Consider the following 13034-nt stretch of genomic DNA (forward strand, 5'->3'; position numbering starts at 1 on the left):
AGGGCATGACAGGAACAGAGGCTCCCAACTACTGACAAAATCATCTGTAGCCTACCTGCATAAACACTGCAGTCAGATGAATCTGAGCCAGGAGTTGGGCTATTAGGATAATTATCAGTTACAGATTGATTTTGTTGCATGCTTCTATTTGGATTAGTTATGCCATGAGAGAGTTGCCATATCAAGATTAAACTGTCAGTCTTGAGAGAGTGATGTGACCACTTAGTTCTGAGAATCAACTAGATTGAGGAATAATATATACTAACAGAGGTGAACAGAACTAGGAAAGGCCGAGGAAAACCACCACATGTTTCACATGGACAATTACATAAGAGTGTGCCTCACCATTTCCAGACTTAGCTAAAACATCTGAAAAATAAAAGCTCCAAGAGCTACAATCCAAAAATGCTGCAGGCTGTTCCTCCTATCCCAGGAGTGAAGGGTGTTCTGCAAAAGTCACAACTACATACTTAAAATAGTTTTCATGTAGAAACGCCTAAGGGACATTAGTATGTCTTGTCTGCCTATTAACAGGCAGCGTATAAACAAATCAGAGTCTTTTCTAAAACAAGACTTTTTTATAAGTTATGCATCCTGTATGAGCTTTTAAAGAAGAAACAGTTGCTATACACCAGTTTATGTTCAAGGACTGACTGCAGGCAGAATAATGATTAGAGATACTTTATTGTCTATTAATTACATTGATCACCGTTTTTCCACGTGCATGTCCTCCTTCCAATTTCAGAAAGGCCTTTGGAACTTCAGAAAAAGAGAAGACTTCATCAATAACTGGTTGAATCTACAGAATAAAGAAAAAGTGTCACTATATGGGGAATAAACTAATGTATCAGCCTTACACTTCAATATTGTATGAAGAAAAGGGAGGAAGTTTGTTTCAAGTATTTAGTGCAGAAATTACCAAATACTGTAGTCACTAACTTTTAGCATTTCTCAGGGCTACCTCTGCATGCAGAAGGTGGTGTTCTGCTGCTCTTCGCCCAAGTTTTGAAACACCTCTACTAGCAGAGTTCAGAGCTCAGAACTCTACCACTAAAGTCACCATGCATGGCTCTTTTAAGTCCTTTCAAAAGCTGCCACTGTGGTTTACCTTTTTGTTGTCCACAATGACATACTGACAAAAAGAACATTTTTTTCTCATATTTCTCTATGCTTTTCTTGTTAAACACAAGGATTCTCACAAGGTCAGGTATTTCAAAGATACCTATAAATCTGGTGGCTATTTGCATCATTACATACCTAAGTACCCTTAAAAGACCACAGATAAAGTACAAAAAAAATCCACAAACATTTGTTGCTGAATCATTTAGCTACACTTGAAAATTCAGCCACTGTGTATTCCAGTAGGCATACATCATTAAGCCCAGCTTGCATCAACTGCTGTTTTGGTGTTAATTATGTGGAGTGGCCTTCTGGATTGTTTTAGACTCATTTCTAACAACAGTGAAGCTACTTATTCATTGTCCCCATTATTAACTAAGGAGCCTGAAAACCCTATAAGCATTTTCTTTAGACATCATAAGTGTACTGACAGAGGTACAGAAGAAATCCCAGCTCTTATGGAAAATACTCATCACTGCTGGTCCAAGGGAAGAGGTTTTTTCCTACTGTCAGTTTCTGAGTCAGCCTTCCAAAGGGCAAAATGAGATCTGTGTACCAAAGTACCTCCCACACCTCCTACCAAAGATCCTTCCTCACTCAGGAGGATTGTTCCTTTACCTTGCATCCCTTACACCAGCCCAGTGCATGTTCTTGCACTGATGAACTAATCCTAATTCTCTCATTAGAGGCAAACATGAACAGTAGATGAGTCTGCAGCTAGCTCTTGCAGTGATGAAGATTTGAAGTACCAAAGATCCAAACACACTATTTACGGTGCTAGAAAAAGATCCTTGTTACGTGTGTCAGAGAAAAAATATCTTCAGGCATTTTCCGCACAGTTACAAACATGCATGCTATCTTGTTGAATACTCCAGAACTGATAACGTCCCTGTCCTGGCAGGACATGCATCTTGCTAGATGGAAAAGGAATACAACAGCAATAAGGACCCAAACAATTTGCCAGCATTGGAACAGTGCTGTCTTTCAAAAGGTTTGCTTGCTTTTACCACAAGACAAGGGCTGTACATTCAGATGTGCTGCTTAGGAGGTGAGCCTGCAGCACTACCAAGGAAAGGTTTTCATATACACACATTTTCCAAGCAGAAGCACTGACCACGCAGCAACACAACAAATGCAATCTGGTAGTGGTCTGTGCTCATGGAGGGTCTTTTCTCAGCTCTTAATTTTCTCTTTATTCAGACTGTGCCTTACCTTGACATTCATTCCTTGCACTGAAATTATTACTGGTTTTGCTTATAAGAGATCAGTAATCCAAGACATCAGTAATGTAACTATTACACTGCAGTATCTCCTAATCTTATCACTAGATTTTTCCTTTTTATTTTGTCAAGGCAAGCTTACTGTAAGCGTGACACTTTACATGGCAGAAAAGCAGGAATGAGTGAACCCCCCCCCTGACAAATTTTACTTTAGAATTAGCAGCCAAATCACTATGAGAGCAACTGTGCAAATAAATATATTCACCAAGTGCCTCAAGTGGGGTATTTCTTCCCCTTGTTCTGCCAGGACAGTCCCTGTAAACCAACCTCTAGCAAAATGAGAACTAACACACAGTAGAGGAGCCACAGAGATACCTCAACTGAGGAAAAAATGTGGGGTTTAAAGGAGCATGTTCCAAGACAAACTCACGTCTGCTCAGGATCCAGCACAGAATGGAAGTGTTGTCTCTGACATAGCAAAGTCAGGAACGTGGACCCAGGGCAGCAAAAACACTGGATTAGACAATGGCTTTGGGTAAACTGAGCATCTGGGTGCAGCTGCAGCTGCTGTGACTATCAGCAGGAGGAATGTGCTACTGGTCAGTAGTGACTGTTTTGAGGAAGACCAGTCCTTGCTTTCATAGCAGAAGCTTGGGGAAAAACAATTCAGGAACCTTGTTGAGCCAAGCACAAGTGCAGCCCTTGTACAGTACTTATTGTTAATGGCAGTTGCATACAAAGCTGTGCTTCAACTAATGAAAAAAAAAAAAGATACAGAAATTCAGCCTGCTGGAGCATGGACACAGATGACCCCAACAAGACAAGAGGCAAGGAGGAGGGGAAGGGTATCTGGGGACAAAAGCAGCGCAGCAGCACAAGTGATGTGAAGTGCAAGGGGTTTTAGGGAAAGGCAGAAGTTAATTTCAGACACCTGCAGCAACTGAGGAGACATGAACAAGATACTGCATTGTCGTGCTACCTGCAGTCACTTATTGTAGGTTGCAACTTATAACCCTGACAGAAAGAGGTATGTTGCATCCTCAGCCTGTTGGGTAAAGTTTATTGCATTTGAAAAGTGGTGACACAGTGATTCAGAGGAACCCTGAATTCGGCCTCACAGTTCAAAACACCGTGTGTATTGCAGCCACCACATGCTCAAAGCCCAGCTGCTACATTGATGTAACCTCTAGCTCCATTTAAATGCTGGCTTTAGGCAGTGCTATAGAGAGACATGAATACTAAATTGATGATTCTGACAATCTAGAGCATTAAACATTTTATCTGGCTGGCTGGTCAGTCCCATTGTTTGAATAACCCTGAAAGGGCTGACCGTGTTGCTGCACAGTGATTCACTCAGCCTTTACCATAATCCACTGACTAAGATAAAATTTCTTCCTGTGAACAGACAAACAAGTAGGGGAGTCTGCTGTTTGTTGAATGTGTGATAATAAATGGAGATTAACTGGATAATAAAAACACTGCCTATTTACAGCCACGCATCAGTTCCTTGCCAGAGGACACCTATTTGTTCAGGGAAAAGGGATTAAACTAAAGTCTGGGAGAGAAAGGATTACACATACCCTCATTGAAATGTTTATCTGAAAACATTTTTGAAAGGTACTTTCTTCCTCTTCATTCTCTCCAACACAGGACATACTATAGAAATGAATCTCAGGTCTCTTGAAATGAACTCATGTGTTTGGAAAAATAAAAAGAGTAATTGCTGATGCTGATTAAGGCTATCCTACATACAGCACAGAGGTGATATCCCAGCCATTCTAGCCCTGAAAGCAGCAGGCAGTGAACAGGCACTGGCAGGAGTTGACTGGTCAGCAGGAATACACTCCCAATAACGGCAAATTCAGGCCCACCCTTGGAGGTCCCAGTTTCTGTGGTAGCAAGGATGCAGTCTGAATTTCTCAGGAGGGGACAAGTGAGAAAACGTGACAGGAATGAAGATGGCTTTGACCCTCACAGCAGCAGCAAGTCGCTCTAGTGAGTGTGGAGCTGCTTCCTGCCGCTGGAGGGAGAGCAAGAGCCTCAAAAATCTCAGGAGAGAGACAAACTGAGAGCAAGCCTAGTTCAAAGCACAAAAGAAAAAAGTGCCCTCGCTCAAAGGACAGTGACAGTGCACTGGCTCTCCCCCAGGTCTGCAAAGGATGGCCGTGTCAGAGCTGCCGGGCAGCCTTGCTTGGGAAGTGCCTCCCTCCCAACTGCTGCCTCCCGCGGCACACACCCTACCTCTGCCTTGGTGAGGCTGCTCTTTGGGAAAGATACTCTTTGGGAAAGATACTTGCACGTGCACAGAACAAAAGCTGTCATGTGCTCCGTCAGACATCAGGCTTGCTGTAATGGAAAAGACCTGCTTGCTGTTCTGAGTTATAAAGGCTGTCTTCCTCCAGAAATTACCACGGTGCCAAATGTGGTGTATGAGCACAAATGCAGAGCTTGATGGTCTCCTTGGGCCTTCAGGGAGTTCCCATCAATGTTAACAAGAATCTTGAACAGAAATTATTAAGAAGAACAGTTCTTTTCCTAGAACTAAACAATTAGTTATCCATTTGTTACTTTATTGTCATCCCATGGAAGAAAAAATGCTGCTTTGGGACACTGCTGTTTCTGTCGTTTCTTCCCTTTAGCTGAGCATCTTCTCTGCTGTACTGCAGTTCCATGCTCACTGGGTCTTAATCCCACCCCTTTCTTCATCCTTCCTTCCCCTTAAAATGTCATGCAACAGTGTATGCTGAGCTTCATATTGCTTGCCGACAGTAGGTTCTAGGATCAGCCCTCACTGAAGACAAAGTTCTTCCCATCTGGAACAGGTGGCTCTGGTCACAAGTTGTATGGGTAGCTTTGCAACTGCATAGAATCATGGAATGGTTTGGGTTGGAAAGGACCTTTAGAGGCCATTCAGTCCAACCCCCCCCTCCCATGGGCAGGGATACCTTCCACTAGACCAGGTTGCTCAGAGCCCCATCTTTGAATGTTTTGTAAAAAACTTTTTCCTTGCTATGTTTTTTATTAACTTGTATTTCAGACAATATGCACTTTCATACAAGAGCACACTAAAGGATATCACGTATGTGATATTTCTGTCTGAACTGCCTAACAGAAGTAAAAATGATCCAATGATACACCCATAAGAAAAATGGTGCTGCAGTGGTTAAGACATGGGAATGAAAGGCAAGTGTCCTGCGGTTTACTCCCAGAGCCATCTTACCAACAACTGTATTACCAGCTCTTATTTGTTTGCTTATTAAGCCAAGGTACCTTCTTTCATATCCAACTTCTATCAGCAGCCCACAGGAACTCATGTGTATCATCTAGAATTTGTAAAATACTAGAAAATTAATCCCACTTAAGCAGGCTATCAGGGTATGGTTCAGAATGTGGAAAAGGCTTCAAAAATCTCTAGCTCGTTAATTAGCCCTGGCAGAACAGCTTCTAAACAACACAATGCAGAGCAGTAAGAAACTGGAACAAGTCCAGAATTGCAGTGTGTGCCATCCTAGCCCAAGCTTAAATCAGTAGAAATGAGGAAGATCCTGGGGGTTTAGTTACCTACTGGACCATGCTGAAAAACTGTTAACTAAAGGAAAGAGCAGCTCTCTTTTCTGGAATCCCCTGTCAGTCACATTCATGGAAGTTGTCCTGATATTTATGCTGGTAATGAAAGCAATCTGGGGCAATGTCACCATATACTTTGAACAAACTTTATTACAGTTACATAAAAATACATATTTGCATATGAAAGCATATCATATATATAGATTGTAACAACAGTCCTGCATGATCTGCATCTCCCTGGATCTCAGCAAATTAAACTCACAACAGACAAGAGCTGTCTTGTTGACCCCACACTTCACTGCTGTGCTAGACACAATTCCCTCCTACACTAGGGGACTAGAGCTCAGAACACCAGGATTGACTTTATACAGAATATACAATGACATCAGGTTGAGGGAACATTTGATTAAGTCCCTGGTAGATGATGAAATTTTTCAAGACCTCATCATGGTGTATGCCAATTCACATATTCAAGTCCTATCCCCCCATGCAAAATTTCCATTGGTGCTCTTCACAGACACTTTAAGATGTAACCAGACAGCACCTTCATACAGAACATAAGCTACCATGTCCTGGAGGAACAGGAGCAGACTGTTTTAATAAAAATCACAGTCGCTTTTCTTTGGTGGCTGTGACAAAATGCAGATAGAGGTTCTTTTTGGAAGAGAAAGGGCTGAGGCTGAACAGAGCTTTTGGCAACCTCTCCTTGATCAACATCTCTGGCTTTAGCCAATCAACCTGGCAAGCAAATGCAGTGCAACAAGAAAACACAAAGTTTGAAAAAAAAAAAAAAGGTGCAGGCTTTGCAATTTAGGATGGAGAAACACAGTCCTCAAAACAAGTGTGAGTGACTAAAAAGAGTGGAGAAGAATGACTGATCTCTAGCTAATTTAGACATTTAGATTCTACATTTAAATGTAGAATCCCTATATTTAGGCATCTTAGAGCCTTTTCTAAGAGAGAGTAAAGCAAGCACCACCCAAGAGCAAGTCATCTCAGGTACCTTAAGATATTGTAGCACAGCCATAAAGACTGGTGAGAATGCAGAGAAGGCCACATCTATAGATGCCAGGTTGGAGAACATTCAAGGACTCAATGTTAAATTCACTGTTTAATATTCATACAGATGAGAGAAATGGCAACAATTGTGCAACAAGGGCCAGGGAAAAAGTTACTTGCAGAACTGTAACAAGATGAATTGGAAGCAAATTAATACACACAGGTTAGGATACAGAGTCCAGAAGCTGCAATAACGTGTGGTAGCGGGAGGAACGTAAGCCATCTTAAATCATAGACATCCCAACAACTTCAAAACCCACGTAATGGCAAAGTGGATGACCATATCCATTTGTGTTATTTACTTCCTGAGTAGCAAGGACCAGCAATAGAAAACAACTGAATTCCACATTTTAACAGGGTATCTCAGAGCAAATCATGACAGGTGGACTAGCCCTCGTTAGTAGATTGAGAAATAATAGTAGCAAAAGGTTATGTGATTTGTTCAGCACTGCACAAGCAGACAGCAGCAGGGCCAAAGAACAGTCAGTATCTGTCCTCCAAACCACAACAACAGGTGCTAAGTCCAAAGCATCTAATGTCTTTAGCAAAATGTATAATCAACACTACTCACAAATTAAATTAATATAGGCATGCAATTGTTTTTCCTATTGGTGCCTGTGTTGGAACATTTATCTAGAAAGCAAACATCACAGAGAATGGTCTGTTAATTTCATGATTGGAGACTCCACTTGCCCTTTAGCCTTCCTTCTGCAAAAACAACTTTCATCCATCAGCCCATCTGATGCAACTATGCCCTGAAGGAAAGAGTATTAAGTCACCAGAAACACTGCACACACACTTGTACTGCATTTAAATAGCACTGAATTAAAATGAAAATGTCACATTTCTGTAGGTCTGCATGTTAACCCACATCCTATCATGGTCCTGCAGGAACATACAACATACTTAGTACTCCCCCTTACTAAGGAGTCTTCTGAGACTGCCTTCCTCCATCAGGCTTTATAAAAGGCAAAGTAAGTGCTCAGTTGTAAGTTAGAGGCTTTCTCCAACTTGAGTAGTTACGCAAATTTGGTCTAATTTCACCAAGGACATGTCCTTAGGAGGAAACTGTTAGGCAAGCAGAAAAAACCAAGACTGTCAATGTAAAATGCACGACACTGGCCACAAATATATCAAATTAATTCCTAACAAGCTTTTCAGTGACAATGCTTCAGCAAACAGTGTGCCAGCAGACCTGTGTCCTGAATTAAAGGCTCTGTTGATTTCAGTTGTGTTTAGATGAGAACCTTGTAATTCATGAGGAACATCTGCCATGGAAAGAGATACAGTAGCTTCTGACATGCCCTGGTGGAGCCCACATTAAGCCAGTCCTTACTGGGTCATAATTGCTGCAGTTTCAAACCATAACAGGGATTTCCCAGCAATTTATTAAGTAGCCAGTATCTCTAAATTTGTCAAGGAAATAAAACTTGATTTTTTCCGTGCCCATTACTGTTGCAGGAGCCTCCCAGCCCCTCAGTCTCTTTGCAAGATGTCCAGCTGCAAGGCAGAGAAAACGGCTCGTAAACTGAAAATGATTTTGCGGTTTCCAGAACTGAGCTGACGTGCAGGTAAATTACACAAGGAAAATTATTCTCCGTCTTTGCACTACCAGCTCATCATACTTCATACAATCTCAAAATTAAGACGTCTGTAACAGAAAAGACTGAAATTTCAAAATAACTAAAATCTGCATTACTCAAATCTGTTCACTCAAAACTAACAGGTTCAACTACAGAACTCAATTTGCTGGCTTCCCCAAACCTTCTCGATACGCTTCATTGCTTTGTGTCTTTTTAATTTATTCTCTCCTATTCAAACATAAACATTTATTTTCACTTACTTATAGGAAATTGCAGTACAATTCCTCCAGTAATTCTCTCCTGTCTTTTTTCCAAACACCTACTCTTCTGAATGGATGGTCTGTCCATTTAAGAGAACTCTTGTGTCTAGACAATAAAGGTCATAGTCTTATTAATATCTGTCTAAATGGAACACATATGGGTCTTACAAAATACTGATGACAGCACAGATGTTTACAACATTGTATGAAATAGAGTAAAATGCTGCTAGAATGATGACTGCAGACAGTATGACATTAGGACAGAAAATAAAAGACCAAGCAAACATCTTTGTCCTCATGATCATCTTACAACCAAAAGTACATCAGGACATTCATATATGTATGACGTACATTTTAACTGGCATTGCAATTCACCTGTCCAGGTTATTAGACAGAGAACACCGATTAAGCCCTATCTCTATTGCATAAACAGGTGTTTCCCAAGAGGCTTTCATGGGCATATTCTGCATTTGTTTTGCATACAAGGTAAAAACAGAACACAAAACAAATTATGACTGAGGTGAGAATCAGGACAAGTGGTAAGAGCAAAGACAAGGGCATTTCTTTTTCTTAGACACTTAAAATTTAGTAGTGTGACTGAGTGCAATCACAGCATGAGAATCATCTCCTATGGTTTCTTTCTTGACCATAGGATAATGCCTACAGCACTGGACATAATGCAAAGCAGAGAGCTGCAAAGCTGTAGCCAGGAACATACTTCCCCACAGCTTATTTGTTGCTGCAACCTCTGTTTATGAGTAGGTAAGTTTTTAGGAAATAGTGACTTTCCACTGGTTGTTTCAACAGCACACTGTTCATGAGAGAGGAATAGAAGTGGCTGAATTCAGGAAGGTTTTTATTCTTAGCAGCAACAGCACTGAGGTGGCAAATAGAAGCAATCAGGTCTAAAGTACAACAGCAGTTTCTTTACTCTTCTCCAAACTCTGGAACACATTGCATACCGAAAAAAAAGGGATCAACACTCAAAACTTTGAGAGATCTAAGTTTTACTAATATTGACAAATTTTGAGCACAAGATGGCTTGGCAGTTCACAGACTGGAATTACCAGCAGTCATGGCAGACTCTGCTTACTCTCCTGCTTCGGTACCACATAGAAAGCTTAACAGCAGTTGTCCGTATTGTCTACTCCTGGATAATTTCACATTGCCAAAATTCCCAAAGAGAACACTGCCAGAATCTACAGCACCACACAATCCAAGAGACAGGAAATCAACTGTTCACTCCCACATACATTTTGTAACAAGCTCATAAACCTGAAAAGACCACAAAAGCAGACCACAATCTATCTGGCACTTTGTGCTTTTCCCCCAAGTGCACTGGGATTCCCTGCAAGCTTATGAATGCTGACAATATTCCGAGTCACTGTGCTGAATTAGCACAAACATCATACTCTGAAGGACTGAAATAATGAAACACAAGATTCTTGTCACCACTCTACTAATGCAGATCATCTATGACTTGCAATAACCAGAATATTCTAGTTCTGGGCATATAATGGGTAGGATGCCCGACCATCCAGGCTAAGCAATTCTGCATATGCAGGGCCACGCTCATATTTATTCTGACAAAATAAACCAAATGAGACCTCTTAAAACTTAATTTTCAATACCAGACAGAGTTCATGCTAAATAATTCCCACTGGCAAAAATAAACATTCACTGGGCATTACTTCCTTATACCTTTGTAAGCTTTGTGTTTTTGAAAACACACGCTCGAGAGGAGAAGGCAGAACAGTCTTAAGGATTATGAACTCCTAAATTTGATGCAAAAGACAGAAGTTAGAAACTGGAGCAAGTCGATTCTTAACTAGTTTTCCTCACTGTGAATCTCATAAAATTTTATTCCCCAATAGTGAACCTACATAATTTCTGAGTCAAAGCAGCATCTCTTTCAGCATAAATACCCAAATAACCATTACTGACATACCTTTCCAGAATCAACTAGTTCTGCTATTTCATCCAAACTTGGGCCACTTGGCATGAAAAAAGCCCACCGATAATGGACTCCTTTAAGAAGATGCTGCAAGAAAGATCACAAATATAGTAACAAATCATGAGAGCAAACTGAAATGGGAACTAAAATTAATGACAGAATACCTAGAGAAGTAAATTAAGGAAAAGACATGGAAATATGTTAATGTCCGAAAAAAAGGTCACCTAAGCAGGTGGATGAAATGTACAGACTGGGATGTTTTGTTACCACAACAGGAGCAGGACGAATTTTGTGTCCAATTGCACAAGTCAGCTAGTAAAGAAAAACAACTACCTAGTTTCTACAACTAGAAACGGTATTAGGTGTTACATAAGAAAGAAGTGGTACTATATGTTTATGCACACTCACAAAGGGGGTGAAATAATCCCAGCAATGTGGCATTTAGAACCTTCCACTTCAGTGTTAGTGATTGTATTTTTCCATTGTCATATCTGCCAAAATCATCACTGCACAATGACAGATGGCAGCTCACATGAAAAACATTTTGGGAAGATCTCACAAGCACAAGTCAAGAGCACCTCTTCTGAGTAAGTCACTAATAAAAAAGAGCCATCCTCTGCTAAAGAGAGATGATTTTTAATACATGGCATAGAATCCTCCTCATCACTGAAATATGCACACTGAGAAATATATTACATTATTTCTTCAATGCCTTTTCATTTTGTTTTTGGGCTTTACTGTGAAAGTATTTGTGCAGGACTTAGAATCTCATTAGGTCAAGTCATCCCAGGAATACCATAGCAACTGCTTGAAAAGCATTCATCTGGAGAGCAAGTACACAAGTGGAGAGAAGAGAAAGTTCTAAAAAGCCCCACTGATCAGAATGCCCCACTGGCAGAATGTTTTAAGATCCACTTATGAAAACTAGAAAAATCAGTATCACCATCCAGACACACGAACATGAAAGAGATGAAAGACTTCCTAGCCACCCTCAATCACTTTTATTACTCTCTGGTGCTGGAACAGGATGAAGAGAATTAGTCAGGGAACAACGTTTTGAGAGAAAGCCTGACCGGCCCAAAGCAAGTAGCAAAACTGCTCTCATTTCAATGAGGCAGGGATTTGCTCTGTTTACTATGAAACGCTGGCTGTCAGCAGGACTCACTAGGGAGGCCATATGGAAAAGGCCACAGCGGAAAGCACAATAAGGAATCAAAACTTCAAAGCTCCCCAAACTACCACATACACCCAACAGCACCAGCCCACCACATTTCTTTTCAGTGCAAGAAAGAAGGAAAGAATAATAGTGCATCTCAAGTATACTTAATGACATATAAGGACAATGCACCAGCTGCCTCTACATGAGCCACATGACTAGCATCCAAGCTACAAAAGCAGTCACTAGAGTAATACAAAATATGAAAGTATATAGGATTTTGTCAAATACCTTTAGAGTTTTGGAACCAACAGTGACTCCTGTTTGTAACATGCCGTCAGCCACTCCAAGTTTGTCCATATTGATCAGGAAAGGTGTCACTAAGGTAACATATGTTGCTCCTGACCATTTCTTCAAGAGATCTAATGCCCACTTCTCAGTGGATCCACCAACATTATCTAGGATAAAATCGAATCTGCAGACATTAAGAACAGGTTTAAAGTTATGATATGGAAAAAATAATTTCACCATAATTAAGCTAATTAATAGCAGAAATTTGCTACACTTCACATTTTTATGTGTCGCTGCAATGCAAAAAAATAATCAGCCTGCAAGATAGTAGCAAGAAAGTCCCAAGACTTCAGCTAAATCCCAGCTTTACTGTACAACGGGATTTAAACTTACAGGTTATTGCCCATTCACTGTGCAGCGGACACAGACTATTTAAATAACTTAAATGGCACTTAAACTCCAAAAAGCAGACATAGATGCACAGTTACATTCTCTACTTGCTTAAAGCCTTCTAGAGCTCTGTCTCCTCAGCCCTCCCACAGAGACCACTGGAACAGTCTTGAGGTCTGGTCCTAGCACTGAACAATATGGTACGTGCATGTAAAAACTAGTCTGGACTCATGCCCTCACTAGGAACATCTCTTGTACATCACATGTACTCACGTGAAAGTCAGTTCCAGTGGCTAAAATTACATAAACAAATTATTCTACTAATCCTTATCTCCTCACCCACTTCTCAGCTGTGACCCGATTCTCAGCTTCACTTCTAAAAGTCTTTTTTTTAACCTCCTTATTTGTTTGGGGGCCATTTTACCTCTCCTGGCA

At 40.7% G+C, this 13034-nt stretch overlaps 1 protein-coding gene across 6 annotated transcripts in view; it reads right to left on the minus strand.

The window, feature by feature from the left end:
• The window catches only part of RTN4IP1 (reticulon 4 interacting protein 1), an 83523-nt gene that overhangs the window by 58922 nt on the left and 11567 nt on the right, over positions 1 to 13034 (minus strand). For 2 of the 6 annotated variants that reach the window (XM_039379788.1, XM_039379789.1), the window contains exons 7-8: positions 12210 to 12393; positions 10757 to 10849 (exon numbers count right to left, since the gene is read on the minus strand). In XM_039379788.1, coding sequence (XP_039235722.1) covers positions 10757 to 10849; positions 12210 to 12393 — 277 coding nt within the window. Of the gene's footprint in view, positions 1 to 665; positions 2034 to 6030; positions 7721 to 8808; positions 8915 to 10756; positions 10850 to 12209; positions 12394 to 13034 lie in introns of those variants that run through there. The other 4 variants (XR_005562970.1, XM_027731730.2, XM_039379791.1 and 1 more) reach the window with 4 other exon arrangements.

This window comes from Pipra filicauda, unplaced genomic scaffold (genome assembly GCF_003945595.2).
Source record: "Pipra filicauda isolate LSUMZ 115617 unplaced genomic scaffold, ASM394559v2 scaffold176_size3548034_pilon, whole genome shotgun sequence".
NCBI lineage: Eukaryota > Metazoa > Chordata > Aves > Passeriformes > Pipridae > Pipra > Pipra filicauda.